At 35.8% G+C, this 22230-nt stretch overlaps 1 protein-coding gene across 5 annotated transcripts in view; it reads right to left on the bottom strand.

Moving 5' to 3' along the window:
* The window catches only part of NCKAP1 (NCK associated protein 1), a 65803-nt gene that overhangs the window by 11122 nt on the left and 32451 nt on the right, over positions 1-22230 (bottom strand). For all 5 annotated transcript variants that reach the window (XM_039322535.1, XM_039322537.1, XM_039322538.1 and 2 more), the window contains 13 exons: positions 21055-21211; positions 19969-20025; positions 19253-19349; positions 19001-19107; positions 16450-16582; positions 13652-13733; positions 12497-12555; positions 9370-9515; positions 7576-7708; positions 6488-6607; positions 5361-5500; positions 3096-3227; positions 1082-1300 (listed from right to left, as the gene is read on the bottom strand). In XM_039322535.1, the coding sequence (XP_039178469.1) occupies positions 1082-1300; positions 3096-3227; positions 5361-5500; positions 6488-6607; positions 7576-7708; positions 9370-9515; positions 12497-12555; positions 13652-13733; positions 16450-16582; positions 19001-19107; positions 19253-19349; positions 19969-20025; positions 21055-21211 (1582 nt within the window). The remainder of the gene's footprint in view (positions 1-1081; positions 1301-3095; positions 3228-5360; positions 5501-6487; positions 6608-7575; positions 7709-9369; positions 9516-12496; positions 12556-13651; positions 13734-16449; positions 16583-19000; positions 19108-19252; positions 19350-19968; positions 20026-21054; positions 21212-22230) is intronic.

Below are 22230 nucleotides of genomic sequence, written 5' to 3'. Positions count from 1 at the left end.
TTGAGTGTATTGAAGACAACCTTTATTGAGGCCAAACTGACAATTTATTACCTTTTTAAAACCTTGGACAATATACAATAGATTTGGATCAGATAATTGGAATAACCTAGGTGCCAGGCTTCAAGGAATATTACCTATGTTTCTTGTGTAGAAAAACTTAGAATTTACTGGATCTCTCAGAAAAATATTTTAAAAAGTTTGTCTTCCATCCTTTCTATACAAGAGATTTATGAGTGTGCATTTGTCATTCTGTATTGGTTAGGAATTATTGCTATGATGAACTATGTTCTTGGAGCTAAAAACATTAATGTTTTATTATACTGTATCTCTCAAAAATGTATTGTAGAATCTTTTAATCTATGAAGCTTTAGGATATATTTTTGGAAATAAAAGTTTATTATGTATTCCTGAAAGAATGTTTGGGTCTTTTAGGACATAAACATTGACTTGATAAAATTTGGCAAATCTGTTTTTGAATTTGCTCTGAACCAAATTTAGAAGTGAGACCAGATACTATCTGTGTTTAGTTCATTGTTAAAAATTAAATCTTAATGTTGAAATTTAAGAAACTTTTGAAGAAACTTTTCTTGTTTTCATTTTTTATAAATATTCATCTAGGGCTAGATATAATTCTGGTAGGTGAGGTTTACAGTTATTTTAAAATCTCTCTCCTCCTGATACACTGTCTTTGAGGGGATTTTTGTTGTTTTGTTTTGTTGTATGCTTTTGCTTTTCCATTTTTTTCTCCCTATACAGATTCTTTTAAATATATTCTTTCAAAAAATATAGTTTTTATTCAATGGTAATGTTAATTCATATAGTATACTGATACTTATTACAGTAAAAGAAATATTAATTGCAATGTTTTTAAAGTGGAAAGATTTTAAAGTGGAAAGTTTAAAATATAATGTCTTTTGAGATAGTTTTCAACTGCATACTGAAGCAAGGCACATTGTTCTCTTTCACTTGGAAACTCATTCTCATCTCAATCTTTTTTTTTTTTTAACTCTGAAAGTTTGCCTCTTACAAAACACAACAGGAGAGAAAAGCTGCAGACTGATACAGCCATTCAAATTCTTACCAATTTGTGTATAGACTGGTGATGGTTGGCTCCCCATGACTATCTAAATGCTGGGTTTGCTGAAGGAGGACATTATTAAACACTCTTGTGATGTCAATCTGTACATAATTTTCTATTGACTGGAGCACTGTCATATAAGCTCTGACACTCGTTAACAATTCTGAAGGTTTTGCAATTTCTTGTGTTGCCTGGTTATACATTGTCATCCCAACAATTGACCTTTGCAAAAAATAAAAGAAGTTATTAGCACAGAAGTATCATGCAGGTACTAAATCTAAATGAGAAGTTTTCAAAAAAACAAAATCTGGCTTTAAACTAATACAACACAGTTACGTTATCTGAACAATCTGATGTTTGCCTGGGTTTCTAGTGCCAATAAAGGAGAATATTCAGCTCAGGGTTGAAATGAGGGGTCTTTGGTGTTCTCTGAGCTTGATTGTTTTCTTGCAGACATTTCATTACCCAAAATGGTAACATTATCAGTGGTAGTAAGGAGTGGGTTTGGCTCTATTTATAAACTTATAAACTGAGAGCAAACCCCAATTCTTACTAGCTTTGATGATGTTACCTAGTTTGGGTAATGAAATGCTGCAGGAAAACAACTAAGCTCAGAAAGCACCAAGGACCCCTAGTGGGTTTCTAGAGATGCTGACTGCTTAGCCCATGATTGGCATTAAAATGTTTAACAGGATGTTATGAGGCCTCTGCAGCTCATAAGCACATTTTAACCTAGTGTTAGAAAGTGGATTAAAGAACAAGCCTCACTTGTCCTACTACAGAATAACATAGAGGGAAAATCCAAAACAATCACCAATCCATCGGACCCAATGAACAGTTAAAATGTTTAAATACCCATGATTAAAATAAAATAGTTCTCCTTTAATTTTTCCTTGGATTTTGTTTTGTCTTGGAGTACAGGAGCTTATTACTTTTCTTATTAAAGCAGGCTACAGCTGGGTCAAACAATAGTACTATAAACTGCCACCTAATAAATTCTGTTCATGGATTTTGCATGTACATGATCTGGAAATTTTTGTAAAATGAGGTCGGCACTTTGAATCTATCATTGAGACTGAAGCTTTAAAAGCAACACATATCTGTGGCCATTAAAACTTGTTGAGTGTTATTTCCTGATGCATCTTGACATTGCCTGAGATGTGGAGGAAATCTATCATAGTAACTCCCATATTTGAAAGGAAATGGCAGAAAATATGCCTCTTTGCCAGTTTCCTTTATTTGCAAAAGAAGAAATGTGCTTTAATGTAAACTTTAGTCTGCTGAACAAAGCATTTAGAAGTTCTACAGAGGATGTAAAATTTGGTTTTGTTTAGCAGCTGACTAAATTTTAGTGAGACTCAATCCTTAATTAGCATATGATTACAAGCCAGGACTCTGCAAAACTAAATTCTGGTTTACTTTTCTGGTGTTGGTGAAATGATATTTTGGTTTACTTTTTTTCCCTAGCCAACAGAGTAACAACAAGGGAAAATGAATTATTCATATGCAAGGGCATTACTCCAGGGCATCTTCCTGTTCTTCCACAGAATGCTATAAGTGAACTGACTATGTGTCACCACGACATATATCAAGCTTCCATATAGAGATGTTGAAATATTACCTGATCCACCTGATCTAACTGAACTGGTAGGATTAAACAAAAGCAACAGACTCTTGTGTTTGTAAAAACAACAGAGGTGCCTATTGCAAAATGTCAATTGACTTGGAACTTTCTATCGCTCAATGATTCTACTTGTTTGGATATTAAGAACAGACATTTCCCAGTATCCTTACTTAAGGTATTTGTCATGAATATCTGATTGCTATGATCATAACCTTGGCAATACTATATTTCTTATAAAGTGACAAAACAGTATCATTGCAAGACTGAAAATAAGCAGTAATAAAGTTGGCCAGTGCCTAATGGAACATGCACACAGAAGATTCCAAAGAATCTTTGGTTTTGGTTATTCACGATAGCTAAAGATAAAGATTTAAAACTGTTCACTGAACTTACTTGGTAAAACGAATTTCCAAGTGAGATGTTAAATACTCCCTTGGGGTAAAGGTGTGTTCCCATACGATCATGTTTGGAACGTAATTGATAGAGAAGCAGAGTTCAGAAAGTGCTGTGTGCAATTTGTCCAGGCTTGAGTAGGTGAAAAACAAAGAATAAACAAGTCACATAAGTAGATAAATCTACATAAAAACCATCTGCCCAATCTTAAAAAAAAAAGATATAAGGATGAGGGAGGGCACGTATGCTATTTGAATGCAATTATATAATATTTCAGAGCCAATTTGGTGTTGTGATTAAGGACTCAGACTAGAAACGGGGGGAAACTTTGAGCTCCAGTTTTGCCTTAAGCACAAAACCAGCAGAGTGATTCTGGACCAATGACTGAAGGAGGCAATAGCAAAGTACTTCTGAAAAAGCTTGCCAAGAAAATTGCAGGGTCTTATCCAGGCAGTCTCAAACAATTGGACATAACTGCATGAAAGGAAAAAAAATATTTTTATATTAAGAACAATAGCACAAAGATAAAAGAGATGCCATTCTTTTGTTCTATCTTGCGTTGAATGGAAAGGAGCAGAAGGTTAAAATACAGAAATAGGAGTTTGTCGCGCAGACCCAGAATTGGTAAGAGTAGCCCTCCACCATACATGAATAAGCAAATCTGAATATCCTTGGGAAATGTTTTGCGTTCCAATTAGCCTTGCATGGCTCCAATATCACTGGAGCTGAGAAGAACATATGATTGTTCTTCTCAAAAGAGGTGGAGGGAGAGCAACCACATGGGCTGATCTTGCCCTTTCTCAGCCATGGTCTGATGAAAGTAGAAGTCTCTACTACATCCATCGTAAAATTTAATACTGAAATAGAAGAAATGGCAGACCAACACATTGTTGCTTGCGTCTCATCAGGATATGAGGACAAGAAGCACACTGATACCTACAAGATTGAAGAAGGCTATTACTATTTCCTTAAACAAAAGGAAAACCAACAAAGATGAATGCAAAAACTATAGGAGGATTTGATCTGTACTGTACACCAGGGGTCTCCAACCCCCTCTCCGCAGCCCAGTACAGAGCCACAACCCATTGTGAACCGGACAGTGGGAGTGGTGGGTGTGTGCACACACTGTGTGAAGCAGCATTTGTGAAAGCAACACACAGGCATGCACGCAAAACCATCCCCTCTTCCCTGCCGGTGCCGGTTTGCTGAGCCGGAAAGGTTGGAGACTGCTGCTGTGGGCCAAGGAAGGTTTTTAAGCAGGATTCTCATTGATAAGGTTCAAGAGGTGACAAACTAAATTTGGAACACACTGTTAAGTTTAGCTGGGTAGGGAGCAAGCAGATCAATTGCTGCTCTGCAGCAGTAAAAATACGAGACACATTTAGTTTGTAGATTCAGAGAACTATTTAATAAAGTGAATAGAACTGAATTATGGAATATTTTCTGCAAACATGCAATTGAAAATTGGCTAATTAATGTCGTAAGACTAGTATATGACAGAAGAACATGCAAGAGAAGGGAATGCTTAGCAAACAATTCAACACAAAACAGGGAGAAAGACAAAGATGTGAAATGTTTCCTGGTTTTTTTAAAATATATTTATGAAGGTACTTATGATGATGATCTAGATTATGTTGGTTGGCATCATGAATGTGCACACGCTTTTGCAAAACACAATGAAGTCCTTTGGCTGAAAACCTGAATGAGGCAGGATAGGTATATGGAGTAATTTAAACTAGCATGAGCCTGAAAATTAAACTATCAAATTAAGTAATTAAACACCATGATGAGTGATAAAATGAATATAGGCTGAATATAAATGTACATGATCAGTGCAAAGCAAAAGGATGCTGTGATAGTTTGGTCATATATAAAAGGACAATGCCTGATTCAGGAGATCTTACCTTTATTCTAAGAAAGGTGTGGTTGATGGAATTGATTATATTTCAAAAAGGAAGAAGTGAATAGGGAATGAAATCATGTGTGATATAGTAGAAACAAGGATGGTTTCAAGGACAGAAAGCTATGCAGAGGTACAGTGAATGGTACGATAGCAAACTATATTTAGCTACATTTCCTTTTCTTTCTCTTATCTTGTGTTTTTAAGTAGTTTCTTTTTTTCTATTCCTTCCTCCTTTTTTGCCTTTTGCACAGCACTACTTATCCTGAAAGGGAACAGCATGATGTCTATGTATGTATATAAAAGACAAAAGAAAAGTTAAGACAAATGTCTCCTTAAATATAAACGATCTCAGAATTACTCACTTGGTCACTACCAGCCTGTTTTTTCTCATGCTTTCTACTCCTGGTTTTTCTCTTTCTGGTTCTCCTTTCTTACCCGTCTGTTTCTTTGACTTTTTGTTCACTGCTTGGCTAATGGTTTTGGCACAATGTTTTGGCAGTAACTTTAAAAAAAGGAGAGAGAAAAATTCAAAACAAGTTACAATTTACAAAAAAAACCCAACCTAATTTCATTTGGATTATTATACTTTGTACCTTCAGTACCATTTTGCCTTTGGAAATAAGTACTTGAGTAATACTGTCCATTTCCAGGATTTTACATACTTGCAATTTAGTAGTGACAACATTTAAAATTGAAAAAAGGTTTTATTCTAATTTCTATTTATTCCAATTATGAAAGGCTGTGCTGGTCTCTGGTTGAAATAAAAACTGGATTATTATGGAAAGGACTTTATTAGGAATTTAAAGAAAATATATTATATAACAATACCTAAATTTCTAGAATTGTCTGCCCATCTATCCATCCAATTCTATGTCTCCCCCACTATAGCCGAGTGACTTTGAGCAGCTAACAAGGGATAAAAGGATATAATATGGAACATGACAACTCAAATGTGATATAGTAAAACACACTACACTGGGGACTAGGCCCACACCCTTTATTATTCCACCCGCCTTATCATCCTGGCTCACATCAGAACCAAGGCGTCAGGATCTTCTTAAAGCTTGGCATGGGTAGGGCCAATTTAGCATTGAGGATGTCTATTGTTCCATAGGGTAGGTGCTTTGACAGAGAATATGTAGACCTTGGACCCCGGGAAGTCGTTCTGTTTAATTAATGGGACCTCAAACATGTCAACCCTTTCAGGTCTTGTAGGATGGGCAGTTAATTGGAGATAGATGATCTAAAGAAATATTCAATTTTTTTATGACTTTACATATTTTTCATTTTATGTAGGTGACATTTCAAATAGAATGAAAAAACAAAACAAAACATGTTTATGCCCAAAGGGCTTTTCAATGTGAATGGGGACAAGGTAAACTATGGAATACAAAGGGTTACAGGCAGGGATAAACAAAGAATGTATAATTATTGCATAGTACCGAATTCCATTCAGTTACAGCACAAAATAATGAGATTTAACTCCTACCTGGTCACTTAGGGTACATTGCTCTGTACAAATATCTGTGATAAGATTCCGGGCCTGTTTAGCCATTTCATCCAAAAACATGTTACACAAAGAGAGACTGCGATCACCAATGTGGTGTCTCTATCAAGATAAATACAGTTCTCAATTTATTTCTACTCTTTTAAAATTAGGAGATCATTAATACTCACTGAAAATAACTTTTATAATTTATCTGAATGAACACCAGGGCAAATAGGTGTTATTCTTATAGTTTAGTCACTATATTAAAGAATTCAGTTCATACACACTGAGCAACAGGATATAAATCTAATGAATAAACAAATACCTTGAGTACACAAGGCTAGACCTCCCTTCAAAATTATTAGCATTAAAGAGATGACATGCATTCTTACTATACCTAGCTAAGCTCTTTCCACCCCAGATATATGTGAACCAATATGAATAATTTTATACCACATATTTTTTAAAATCCTTAACTTAGAAGGAATGAAACTAACCAGCTCAAGCCCCTACTTAACTATCTGTCTCCTCTGAAATTTTGCTGAGTTGAGGATGAAACAAAAATGCACTCCTTACTCTGACATATTACCTCTAAATAAATTTTGTCCCTTTTCTTCAACATTGCCACAAGCAGACTAAGTCAGGCTAATCCGACAGGAATCATTTTTTTCTATCTGAACCTGTATTTATATCAGTTATCGGCTTATGTCCCATGTATTTTAAGCTTCCTCTGTCTAAAGGGTCATTTATGAAGATGGAAAGTGTAAACATTTTAATAAACTAGTCAGCACATTTGAACACTGATTTAAACTTTAGTGTGTTTACTATATGTGTGTATGAGTGAGTTCATAGCCAGCCCTTTCTGTTTTTTATTTCTCAAGAATGGAGGAATTTCTAATATAACAGACAAAATTTTGAACTATGTTAAAGCAGATTCATTGTGGTTGATGAAGCAGGCAGTCTAATCTAGTCTTGCTGTATGTATGTACGTACGTACGTACATACGTACGTACGTACGTATATAAACAGTATCATCCTCCAGCTTCTCTTTTTACTTATGCAAGGGTTACTTTAAGTCACCGTATTACCTCTTCTGGGCACAGTTCATGGGTACAGCTCATAAAGTGAGTGCAAAGCAGCGGAAATGCAATTGAGTATCTGGACTGGGAGGGCAATTCCAAGCACTGCTGAAACATCTTCTCAAAAGCACGACTGTAAAAACTGTTCAGAATCATTGGAAAACAGCATATTCATTTTCATTTTACTTGGAAAAAATGTTTTATATCAATAAACAGTATAAAATATGCACCTAAGTGCATACATTTAACATACCAGAAATTGTATCCTACCATGTTTCCCCGAAAGTAAGCCCTACCCTGAAAATAAGCCTAGCTTATTTTATATAAGCCCTACCCCAAAAATAAGCCCTAGTTTTGGGGCGGGGGTGGAGCTTACCATTGCAGCCGGGCCTCCCATGGATCGACACTTGCCTTGCTGGCTCACTTCTTCTGCGGCCGAAGGAGCAGCTTCATTCTGCAGCTGAGAATGGAGTTCATGCCTGCATTTTGCCGTCAGAGGCCTTTCCGGAAGGCCTCTGCAGCCGAGAATCGAGCTATGGATTCATTCATTCATTCATTCATTCATAGGAAAGGCCTCTGACGGCAAAATGCAGGCCTCAACTCCATTCTCAGCTGCAGAATGAAGCTGTTCCTTCAGCCCTCAAAAAAGTGGGCCAGCTAGGCGGGACGCAAGATTAGTGGAAAAGACCCCCCCCCCGAAAATAAGACCTGGTGTCTCTTTTGGAGGCAATAAATAAATAAATGAATAAGACTGGGTCTTATTTTTGGGGAAACATGGTATATTCTATTTATACAATGCCTGAAACCATCTAAAGACTGAAACACGATGTAACATACGAGAGCTTCACATCATCATAAATTATTCTAATAAAAATTAGAGGAATAAATAAATTTATAGAGCAATAATAAATTACAATTGAATCAATCTCTACTTCAAAAGTTTCTGAAATAAGTCAATCTTGCCCTCTTGAAAGAAAAAAAGAGCAGAACAATCTTTTAAAAATTCAACCCAGAAACAACTGCAGAAGAATGCTTCTGAGTGGATTTTGATAAAACATAAAAGCAAAATAATGAAAAAGGGTATACCTGTGTCCCATTGCCTGCTTGGTATAGTGGATAAGGCACTAGTCTAGAAATTGGGACACTTCAATTCTATTCTTGGCTTAGGCCAAAGTCAGCTGAGTGTCATTCTCACTTAGCCCTATAACAAATCCAGTTTTTAAAAAATGCTGCCAAGAAAACTGCAAAGGGCAATTTCCAGGAGTCAAAACTGATTGGATGGCACATTTTTTACCCTCTGTTGTTGTTGCACAGCACCACCAACTGCCAAATAGATGAATGGCATGCTGGCAGCAATGACCCAACTCTATACCCATCACTAGCCTCGTCTTATGGCCTCCACACAAGATCAGGTATGCTATTCTCAACAGGTATATAAGCAATAGCATGGCAGAGAGGCTAGTTTAATCAACTATATTAAACTGATACAATTTAATAAAATCAGTAACTATATTCTTGCTCTTTTGTAGGTATCAAATGACTAAAATCCAGATTAAGATGGTTCCCTTCCAATCTCTGAATTGAAATAGCTCATAGTATGTATTAATAGTGCATTTCTATAATGTCTATTCAAAACTGTTCCATGGAATTCAGTGGGTCCTACACAACAATAAATTGCAATCTAATTGTGTTAATAGCAGACATTTTGCAGCATTTCTTAATTTATACCTTCTCTTTAGAGTTGAAGATGGGTGAGAAAACATTACAAATATTAAAAGTTCAGAATTAAATTAAACGACGTACCAAAATATAGAAAGATCTGATGTTTCAACCAACATTTCAACCAAAGAGTCTACCATTTTTGTGTGGAAAATGATTGTGTTCATCATTTTTCCAAGTTCTCTGTGGTCTGCAAGACTAAGTGAAGCCTTGGACACACTAGTATAAGCCTGTAAATATAAAAAACAAGGAAAATAAACAAAAGACAGATCCCAGGCTAAGACCTATTCCTTTGAGAGAATCTGTCACCATTTATATGGAAATATTTATGTTATAAAACTGAATGAAAAATAAAACAAAATATGTTTTCATTATATTTTGCTTAACTTGGGACAGGTCATTTTTATCAATCACCATTTAGAAAATTTCAAAATGCTCCTTAACAACTTTTTGTGTGTAAACAATTTTATCTATTTTTACAAAGGGAATTACAAATAAGCAAAACTGATTAAGAGTCATTTGAGAATCTACGAAGACGATTTTTCCAGTTATTTTTATTTAACAGTTCAATCCAGAATTATGGAAGCTACCGTAAATGCCGGTGTACAAGGCGACCCGGTGTATAAGACGACCCCCCGTCTTTATAGCCGGGCCGCATTCCTAGAACGTCGTCTTATACGCCGGAAACTACCAGTATTTCCGGCGTATAAGACGACTCGGCGTATAAGACGACCCCCGTCTTTGGCGCCGATTTCAGCGCTCACGGAAGTCGACACCGGCATTTACAGTACTTATTTTCCTTATAAAAGAGCATTTATTGCTTAAATATTTTTTTATAAAGCTACCTGACTGGGATGAAAGCCAAATCAGATCAAAATAGTAATGTGCCAATTAGCAATTAAGTAAATGTTACTTGAAACAGTATATTAAAAAATTCTAAGTTTGTTTATAGCCAAAAACCTCCTAAGTCCAAATGCAGAATTTAAATTTTAAGCATATTCTCCTGTAGTATTTGAAAAAAAAATCCAAAATTATATAAAAAGACCAGCATGTTCTTCCAACTCTTGCTCTTTGAACAACTGAGGAAAACCAGACTTTACACATTATCTTAAAAAATAACTTCCAAGAAAAACTGATTTGGGTTTAACAATGGGATCTTTCCAGAAGGATACCCTTGGAGGTATTTGCACAATAAATTCATCATGAACAGGCCATATAATCTTCTAAACTGATCTGGCTATTCAACTGTTATTACAGATTACTGGTGTTACCTGATGCTCTTGCTTTAAACAAGAGCCATATCTAAATGACAATAAGGTTTACTTTATGAAAAGGCTTGCGCTCCAGATTAAGATAACTATGTGTTTTAGAACTTCTAGAAAATATAATGTTGAAAAACATACTCAATACTCCAAAACCTGAAGCTAGATGATTAGAAAAGTGTCACTAGCTTACTATGTTACGTGAAAATAAATGAATGGTTCATATGTGGCTTATCTGATCCAAACAAAAGCTTGTTCTGCCCACATACAGCTAGCCCAAGAAATCAAAAATTGGAAGCAGTTGCCAAGTTGCGAAGACTACTGTCTTTAGGACTGTTGCGTGATTCTAACTTGCCAAGAGTGCGGGAGGGGGAGAGGGGAATTGTTTGAATCCACAGGTGTGTCTTCTCATCGTGAGAGCTGAAGAGTTGTTTTGGTTTTCTTCTCATAACAATTACTAGAAGATGTATTGGACAATGTGATGTGTACTGTCAGAGATGGGAGGGAGTTTTCCTCTTTTAATTATCTGCTTCCTGCCATTGCTTCAGAGCTAGCTTTACTTCAGAACTTGCCAGATTGTTTATTGCTTAATAAAGTTAACATTGGAGTTCATCATGACTCTAGTGTTTTGCTTGGTTGGGCTTATTCAGCTGGAATTGAACAGCAGTTCTGCCAACTGACCAATCTCTACAATGTCTTGCCAGAATAGCTTGTATCTTCACTGAAACCCATTCCAGAGAATCAATGTTTGATTTAATAGCATCCTACTTCCTGACATCAAAGCAATTAAAAAAAAATCAATCTAATTTGAGCATTGCTTTTAAAGCCCATATATTGGACTACCATGAGCTCTTTCCAGCATGTCCAATAAGAATCAATGAAATCATATAGGGAAGTTATGCCAGCACAAATCAATGTAATGCCATGTTAACAGCAATAAATGTAGGAGGACTACAACGTAGGTAGAGAAAAATAACATTTGCTTGCTTGTCAGCAAACCAATTCATGTCTAAGATTAACAAAGGGCTTTTTGTTTTAAAGGCATGAGTTATTGCAATATAAAACATATCCTATGCTTATGAGATGGGAGATGATTAATTAGTCATGGACACATTGATTTGTTTCATCATAAATGATATGGAATGAAGTATACAAACGACTATTAAAATCTGGGCATATTTCACCTCTAAACCAAGGTAGACCTGGTTGAATCAGATCAACGTTGTGTATTGTATTATACTTTTTTTAATTGCAGATTTTTGAATATACTTAAAAATTAACAACTCAAAATCAATGGAATCTTTGAGAAACTATCCTTCCTATCACCAGGCAGAGCCCATGTAGGCAATCTTAGGTTTTTATATTTTGCTTTCTAACTATATACATATAGTATGTTTTATCCTCACATTATGAATATGATTATATGAAACAACATAGTAGGCAACTTCTAAAAACATTTCTATTTAGGAATTATCAGTTGGAAAAATTCTAGATCTAGGCCTGTTAATGTTAATTTGTATATTATTTTGTTCCAACTAACCAAACACATATGCAAATTATTCCATTTACCATCCATGCATGAGAACATGTAGCAAACATACTTTTTACTAGCAGAGCAGGATGGCAGCTTTAATCATTTAAGTTCATTTATTATTATTTAGTAAATTTACTTAAAAATTATTGGCTTGACTAAAAATTATTAGAGCAGAAAAAAAAAGCAAAACACTTTAGAGCAGGGGTCCCTAACCCCCAGTCCATGGACCGGTACCGGGCCGTGGCATGCCAGCAACTGGTCCACACAAACAAGCAAAGCCCCGTCTGCGAGATGCAGGCAGCTCACAAAACCACGCACCTTCTGGTCCGCGGAAAAACCTTTCTCCACAGAACCGGTCCCTGGTGCCCAAAAGATTGGGGACCTCTGCTTTAGAGTACAAGAAGATAATTCTTACCTGTAATCTAAACCAATCAAGCCTCATTCCTCTGAAGTCAAATACCTCTCCATCTTCAACTGCACCATAGAAGGAAATGAAAAATCAACTCTGTAGCACATTATTAATGCACAATGAAGATAATCCCTCAATTCGTAAAACGTTGTATTTAATATCAGAATTTTGCTTATGATTTTTAGACCTATGCAAAGCTCTCTACACTCCCTAAATAAAACTCAGTTTATATAACTAACTGAAATTTGAATTGTGGAAATCTAAGTTTCAACATCTGATTATTGTTATCAGTTAATTGTCCTGTGAAACACTACTAGTCAAAAATGTTCAGGTAGACCTAGGTTATATTTGTAGTTTTCCATAGAGAGTTCTTAGTTTCTGGAAATACTTTGCAAGGAATCTTCAGAATTTAACATCTGTGCCAACTGTACCTGCACTGGACATTACACAGTCTATAGCAGTGTTTCTCAACCTTGACAATTTTAAGGCATGTGGACTTCAACTCCCAGAATTCCACAGCCAGCAATGCTGGCTGTGGAATTCTGGGAGTTGAAGTCCACATGCCTTAAAATTGTCAAGGTTGAGAAACACTGGTCTATAGTAAACCGAAGAGATCAAGCAAAGGCAAAGATAATGCCACATTAGCTTTCAAGAGTAGGGTTATCTAGAACATGATGAGTTTATATTTGAAAATGAAAGACTGACAGCTCAGTTTCTGACAGTGGGCAGTTGCTTTCAGAAACGCATGCAGGAAAAAAAGAATGACACTTATTGTTCAAAATTGTTTACTTGGTTAAAACAGCTGCATCAAACATATACCTCTCTATATATTTGTATATACGTTATTCAGAATGATAAAAAGCTGGAAACAGCACTTTCAATCAAGAACACTTTCACTGTTATAGATGCCCCTGAATAAATAAATAAATAAATAAGATACACTAAAGGTTCAAACCACACAATGTTGTTTGTAAATATTAAGATCTTGCGAGATGTGGATATCTCACAAGATTTCTATTCTTCTGCCACTCCCTGGTGTAAGGGAGTAGCTTTTAGTGAGGAATGAAGATTATGGAACTCACCGAAACCATACTCCTTTTAAACCCTTTAATCTCATTCTCTCTCTTTCTCTCACTCACTCACTAACACACACACACTTACCTTGTTTCACACTCAAGGAAGTCATAGTGTTTACAAAAGAGGACATAATGATGGATTCATCTTCAGGGCACACCGAAAGATTCTAAATATTAAAATGTATAAAGGGAACAAATTACAGCATTGGCTAATTCTGTAGTCAATCACTAACTGCAAGTAATCACAAAAGGGAATTCTTTATATGTACACACAAACACACTCACTTACAAACTCTATATCACATCATCATCAGATGGATTTGTAGCTGGCAGACAAACCGCACTCAATGAATAGTCCTCAATGGTACTACATCCACATGGAGAGAAGTAAGCAGTGGGGTACCACAAGGCTCTGTCTTAAGCCCAGTACTCTTCAAAATTTTAGATTAGGAAATAGAAGGGGAACTCATCAAATTTGCAGATAACACTAAACTGGCAGGAATAGCCAACACCTAAGAAGACAAGTTCAGGATCCAAAAAGATCTTGACAAACTTGAACAATGGGTCCTATCCAACAAAATGAGTTTTAATGTGGAGAAAAGCAGAATTTTATATTTAGGCAGGAAAAATCAAAGATATAAGTGCAAATTAGACAAGACCTGGCTCAAAAACAGAGGACCTTGGAGTCCTAGTGGACGATCACTTGACTATGAGCCAGCAGTGTACAGCAGCAGCTAAAAAAGCTAATACACACCTGGGTTGTATAAACAGAGGCACAGAATCAAGATCATGCAAAGTATTAGTACTGCTTTATAAAACCCTAGCGAGACCACACCTGGAATACTGCAACCAATTTCGGTTACCATACTACAAAAAAGATATTGAGACCTTGGAAAAAGTTCAGAGAAGAACAACTAAGAGGATTCAAGGCCTGGAGTCTAAAACATACGGAGAATGGCTGCAGGACTTGGGTTTGGCTAGTCTAAAAAAAGAAGAAATAGGGGTGACATGATAGCAGTATTCCAGTGTTTGAGGGGCTGCCACAAAGAAGAGGGGATCACATTATTCTCCAAAGCACTAAGGGCAGGACAAGAAACAATGGTTGGAAACTGATCAAAGAGAGAAGCAACCTAGAATTAAGGAGAAAGTTCCTAACAGTGAGGACAATTAACCAGTGGAACAGCTTGCCTCCAGACATCCTGGGCCCTCCGTCACTGGAGGTTTTTAAGAAGAGACTGATTAGTCTCTTGTCTGAGATGGTATAAATTCTGCTGCTTGAGCAGAGAGCTGGACTAGAAGACCACCAAGGTCCCTTCCAACTGTATTGTATTGTACTGTATTGATAAAGAGGTGCTTTGAAACCTATGTAAGTGTGGATTTAACAAGTGCCTGAAATTCTTTAAAGCAATGACATTTTCCTGGGATTGTTTAGTTGCTTTCTGCTTTAAATTGATGTAGCGAAGGTTGTTGTTCACATTCCCACAAAATCCAAGCACTGAATCTAAAGTGCCAACACACACACACACACACGCGTTAGGAAGTTTTCCTTCCCCATTACTTGCATCCCTTGCCAGATATATATGTAGATAAATTCGAAGTGGTGTTGACAGTATATAAAGTCTGATGCATGCAATCCATGTATAAAAGAGTTAGGGTGAGTAATAATAAGAAGAGTATATCATTTTATAGACAGTATTAAAAAAATAAAATCAACCCATAGTATTTAATCTGAAATCTGTTAATATTGTTTCATGGCTATCAGGCTAAAATAATTTAATTACAAAGTACAACAAAAAATGAACTATTTATTTAACACTCCCCACTCCCGTATCTAGATAAACCTAAGAGGTTATTGATGAAAGCAGGAAAACTAGTGATTTTAATTAAAGATATTTGAGAACTTTTACAAGTCAAATGCTGACATCCAGGGACAGTCAACCTAATAGTTACTATCAAATGTTTTAGACAACTTGTCTTAACCAGGCTATATAGAGCTGAAATGCACAGAAGTTTAAGTTATGGAAGAGAACTTCCTTCTGAGTCCTAAATAAATTACTTATTTTTATATGTATATTGTATAATTACAACCTAATTATCTGCAGGACCATCTCTTTTTTTTTTTGTGGAAGCTATCCAAACATTAGACAGGGAGAAAAGACATTCTAAAAACGCTACTGATGACCAAGGTTCACGCATATAGTACTCTAAAAGGGATGGAGGCTTCTTCACAGTTCCATGGAACGTATTTCCTGTTTAGATGCGCAGTCACAACCCATTCTTTTTCCCAGGTTTTTCTTAATTAATGCGAGTGGCCATTTTCAACACACATTTTTAACTTTTTGTCTACAGTTTGTTGTTCAGTTTCTGTTACCCATCTCGACAACCCAGCTAAGTACATAAATCAAATAAAGATAAATAAATATTCAAAGCTTACTAAGCTACACTAATAAAAGAGGGGGGAGAGGCACTAGTTGTTTGCTTTAGTTTTCACTTCTGCCGTGATGTCCTCACAGGCTTTTTCCTTATGACAAGAAACTTCACCTTTATTATATGCATTCATGATTTAAAATATAAGCACACTGGTAACTTATTTCCCCCCCTGAACAGCCTAATGAATCTTTGATGAAGGACAAGTGTTAAGCCCCATCTAGTGGACACTGGAAAAACTGACTTATTGTAAATAAAGCAATTTTGTCCTTCCAGACAAAATATGGAGGCCTTAAAAATGTTTTTGTCACCAGTGTATCTTTTTATGCTGACTAATAGGAAACATAGACTTTTATACTGACTTTAAACAGGAATTTCAAAAAAATAAGCACAATAGTATTTAATCCAACTCTTGCAAATTTTATCAGATTTCATGGCAAAATCTTCACCACTCACCTGTACAAGTTCGTTTAAAACAACTGCATCAAAACCTGATAGATACTGAACATAATATCTTTGCATCACTGGGCCATATTTTCGTACGTGTGCTCTAAGCTCTTCCATGTAGAAAATCAGTTCTGCTATGTGCCTGAAGGAACAGAACAAAGCAGGTGGCTGACAAGTGGGGAAAAAACACCTTGTAAAATCTGTAGCGAGTGAGAAAAGACCAACAGCTCGACTTTTTTTTGCTTTTAACTTATATTGTTTTCACTGAGACAGATTTGTAAAGGGAAGAGAATTAAACAGAGTATCTCATGGAAAGATTACATGAAAGTCTCTCTTCGTGCAAATATAGAAGGGCAGGCAGAGCTGGGAGGGCGGAGTTAAATGCACCATCAATTTAGAACCCTTGTGTTGGCACAAGAGATCTAACTCCAGCTCCCCCTTGAATTCCATGGACCCTTAGCACCAATTTAGTGTTGACTGTTAGTTGACTAGGTTCTTGAATATGCATTTCATTAATTCAACTATGCTTCAATCTTATGAATGGTCTTGATTTTTTGCGCCTGACAACAAACATTTTATGTTTGTCCCAATTAAGCCTACATAATTAAGAGGAAACATATTAAAACGTACATTTGAAAGAAGGGGACAGGGGACAAATGGAAGGGATGAATCATCTAGCAAGCTTGTCTTCTAGCTGAATGGGAAGGAAGATGTAAGGGAGCCAAGGAGAGGGAGGGCCACCAGTGATGCTATGGTCTCTTGAGATGTAGACCCTTTTCCTGTGGCCTTTGGAAACCCCCTGTCTGGGATTGATTTCCTGCCAGTTTCAGATGTAAAACACATGAAAACTGTATAATAAACCTCAAAAAGGGTCCCATCCACAAACAAATTTGTGCTGTGGTTCCACCCATTTAGAAAAGTGCAGTCTCTAAAAATGTTGCTCTTGACAACTAAAAGGTTGCACGCTTCTGCTATAGAGAAGAGACAGAGGGGAAGGGTTAAAATGTTCCTGCTTTTAACAGGCCAACAGAGATGGATGTCTGAAACAACACCTCTATGATAAATGAGACATTTACTGAACTATTGGCATTTGATTAAAAATAATGGCACACATCCAAGAGCACTGCAGGGACTACTCCCATACAATGAATCTTCCCCTTTTGAAAGAAGCAATTCTAGTAGAAAATGTCATGCTATCAGTGGATAAGGTCCATAAGGTCCCATCAGCCTAGTCTAAGGGACAAAGAGTGGCACAATTTCCACAGAATTTTGATAAAAAATTAAAAGGTTGGCTTATTTGTGAATAAATATAGTATGCGTTGCAAAAGGAAAACAATCTGTGATGATGGAAATTATACTACAAAATGAGTACATGCGTGCGCGCACACACTTTATTAATTTTTATGTATAACGTGTTCAGTGAAACTTTTGTTTGTGGCTGACCCATCACATTTGAGATCTAACGTAGTTTTAAAGATTGGCTTACAACACAACAATCCATGTATGTGAATTAATTGACATAAATATTTTAAATCTCTTTAGGATATTCAGAACATTTTTGAGAGCTTTTCAGCTGAGGGATATTGGAACATTCTATGCACTGACTCACCCGGTGTGCATTAGTACAGTGTGCATCATATTTATATTTATATTATTTATTTATATCTCATCTTTATTATTTCTAATACATAAAACTAAATTAATTAAAATTATTAATACATTATTCTCAAAGTCCTGTCAGCAGCCTTCTCACCATCACTGCAATAATACAGTAAAGATCTGCTGATGGGAACATGTTTCAGATTCCACCTTAGTTATCTATGTGGTGATAGCGGAGAAAATAATAACAAAACTATTAAATATCTTTATTAATATGACCTTTTCTGTTAGGGCCCCATTAATTTCTTGTCTGTTCGCTTTTTATAGACAAATTAATGCTTTTGAGGAAACTAATGAAAGGCCCCATCCAGTTTCATTTAATTAATACAATGTTGTTTTCAATTTGCATCTTATCTCTTGTTTTTATTTTTAAACTTTCTAAAAATTGCTAGTAGTCAATACTTTAAATTAATGCAGCGTTTCTCAACCTTGACAATTTTAAGACATGTGGACTTCAACTCCCAGAATTCCACTGCCAGCATTGCTGGCTATGGAATTCTGGGAGTTGAAGTCCAAATGCCTTAAAATTGTCAAGATTGAGAAACACTGAATTAATGAAACATTTGTATTGTAATCTAGTTTTCATACAGTGCAGTAGTGCAATTCCCTATGTAATACTGGAATGGCACATATTCAAATCATCATGCCATATATATCCTGCCTTATAAATCTTGATATACAACTTTCAACCAACATGCACAACCATGTTTTGATATAATTTCATATTTACAACGACCCCTCAGCAGCTATGGTATAGAGGACATTTATTTCTCTATCAAGAGATAAAAGCTGTCTAGAATCATCGTGTATAAGTAGTTCCCAGTATCAAAAGGCAAATGAATCATAAGCTGCCAAGAAACATGACCCTTCCCCCCCCCCGTTATTTTAGCTATTGCCTTACTTATCTATGAAATCATCCGTGCTTTTCTTAGGCATATTATCTGCATGTCGAAGCAGCCAAATAATTTCATCACGAGCAAAGGATAGTGCCATAAATACAAACAGGGCCTGGAAAAGAAAGAGAGACATTTATTAATGTGATTCATTTCTAAAGAAGGTGTGCATATCAAACTGAATTGTCCAGAATGATGAAACAACAGAACTAGTAATTCTGAAAGAAAACATTTCTTTTCCGGTAGCATCATTTATTTACCTTGGGACCTAAGAGTCCTGGCTGATCTGACAGGACAGTGGCTAGCTCTTTTAGTGCAGACCGTAGAAACTTGCGCCGTTCTCTGTGCATTGAACCGCTGTTTGAAAAATACAAATGTTATGATTAACATTACCAATATCTTACATTTCAGAAATAAATCTCAAGTTGTTTGGAAATCTCTGGTCTACTGATATTTCATATAATTCCGCAGTCTAATTATTTTTATGTTAAAGCCTACTATTAATAAACACTACTTTTAATGTTTTTTTTGCAGCCACAGAGTTCTAGAATTGTTTAGCAACATCTACTTTGTAATTCTGCTCTTAAAGCATTTTAACAAAAATATACAATTCAAGAACAGATCAACTATGGAAGATAGCATATAGAGTGAGCTGCATGACAGAAAACATATACTTGGATTCAACAATCCAGTGAGAAAGCCAGAGGATAATTGTGTTCACCCACAAAGGGACATGTTAATATTCTCCCCCATGAAATAAGCTCCACAAAAGAAAACATCCCCCCCACTAACATTTCTGAATTGTGTGGTTCTGCAGCTGCAAGAAAGGGAAAGGAGAAAAAAAAAATCGGAATGGCGTTCACTTTGTGAAATAGGATCTAAATCTATCTCTTAACTTTATTGATACAGCTATAAAATTTAGAGGAGTATGAATAATTAACAGCCTTCTAAAATTGTTACTTTGTAGTACACTTACGCATGTGATACAGCAGCTTCCTTGCACTCTCTTATGTCATTTATACGCTTGTTATAGCTGCAAATATAAATAAAATGTGTAAACATAGTGATGTAAATTTTCGGTGACTCCAGTTGCAAAAGTCAAGGAAATCTTCCTTTATTTAATTTCCTCAAAGCCCAAAGTCTTACTTATTTAATATATATAAATCCAATATAAACAAAGAAAAAACAGAAATAGAAAAAGAGTTTTATGTATCTTTTTCTTTGCAGAATCAGAAGGCATGCAATAAGAACATTTTAAATTAAGATTTAATTTTAGATGTTAAATAACTCTAACTCGTGCCTGCTGTTTCTGGAGGCCTTTGTTTTCTGATTCTCATAATGCTTTTGTTTTTTTCCTTTATCAGAATATTTACCCTAGCAGTCAATTCTCTTTTGGCTCTTCTGAGGACATGAACTGGCAACTCTCCAGGTATTGCTTCAAGATATATCCAATTCTTCTTGCATAATAGAAACCATGTCTGCCTGTCTGTCTATCTGCCGATCTTATTTAATTTTTTTCAATTTCAAAAACAGTTTGCAGCTTAGAAAGAAAAGGATGATCTTTAAAAATATAGCTCCAAAACCTTCTGGGAGGACTAGATGAACCCCCTTCTAGGTATGATCAATGAAACATTTATGTACTTCAATAATTATCAAATTAAATATGTACTAGTAATGCCTTTCTTCAGGTTCAATGCTATGAATAGCATTGAAACATGGTCCTAAAGGATAGGGTGGACAAATTTCTCTGATCTTCCCTTCTAATTTCATGAGTGTTGAATCTGTTAATACTATTGACAGATATTTGTATTATGGACCCCAATTAAACTTAAGTTCTAAAATAACTTTAAAGGCAACCTTAGCTTCATCTTAACAAGACTCAACCTTAGCTTCATCTTAACAAGACTCATAATGAAAGATCTGAATATGATAAAGCTACAAATGAGTGGGGTGAGGTGAAAGATAACAGATGCTGCTGTTTCTACCAATCTTAGTGATGAATGATCTAGATTTTCTTCTCTTTTTATCATACCTCAATCATCATAATTTTTTAAAAACATACCCTCTTATGTTTACAAACAAATCTTCAGCTGCTTTATGAATATGAAAAACTTCATCCCGAAAGAGTGCCAAGCAAGAGCTGCTTTGAAGAGCAAGTTTCCAGAGGGTCAAAGCTGTTGTATCATTATTCAGGATTCCATGGCACAAAATAAACCCAACTTTAAGATGAGGGGAAGAAAATCACGAAGTTATAAAAATAATTATTAAGAATTGAAGCAAAATACTAAGATTCAAATCCATTTACATTCTACCCACAAAAATAAAATAGGTCATGCATACCTTTTATTGCATCCAATTAATACATCTTCAACCTACTTGATCTTAAGATACAATTGCTTTAACATCCCTACATAATTTAAAATAATCACTGTGCAGTCCTCACTTAATGACCACTCATTCAGTGATCATTTGAAATTACAACAGCTCCGAATGAGGGGAACGAGCATTCCCATGATCACGTTTTTACAATGCAGAAACTTGGCAAATGGCTCACAATCATGACGTTGCAGCATTTTTTGGTCATGCGATTACCATTTGCGACGTTCACTGCTAGCTTCTGACAAGCAATCAGGAGGCCACAAATGGCAATCACATAACTGTAGGCAGCAAATGGGATTGTTGCAGCTGACACTATTAATAGGCATAGTCACATGACATCATGCCGTCTGACCACCTTGTTTGGCAATGGAATTTCTGGTCCCAATTACAATCTTTAAACGAGGACTACCTTTTAATGTTTTTATTGTTTTAAAATGTTACTAGTATTTTTAATTGTAATACTTTTTAAATTGTAAGACATCCAGAGTCACTGACTGAGATGGGCAGCCGTAGAAATTGAATGAATAAATAAATATCTATACAGAATATACAAAATGACTTTTCATGATCTGTGCTCCCTAGAGCCATTCCATTCCACCCGACCTGAATCCCAACAGTACCTGGCGATTCCCATTGTTTTATGGAACAAAAGGATAACAGTATAGGACAAGCAACCATATGAGCCATGGTTAATTAAAGCTACATTAAAATGTAATCAAATTTTTATCATGGCTTTGTCCACTTTTGAGAGCCTACCAACACCAGATGCTTAAAAAAAAAATCTACATACCCTTGGTTTAAAACAGTGGTTCTCAACCTTTTTAATGCCGCGACCCCCCAACCGGTCGTAAGTCGAGGA

Source organism: Crotalus tigris, unplaced genomic scaffold (genome assembly GCF_016545835.1).
Source record: "Crotalus tigris isolate CLP2741 ecotype Arizona unplaced genomic scaffold, ASM1654583v1 scf7180000024116.2146003, whole genome shotgun sequence".
NCBI classification, from domain to species: Eukaryota; Metazoa; Chordata; class Lepidosauria; order Squamata; family Viperidae; genus Crotalus; species Crotalus tigris.
The sequence above is the reverse complement of the archived record's forward strand: the minus strand, read 5'-3'. Positions and strand labels throughout refer to the sequence as shown.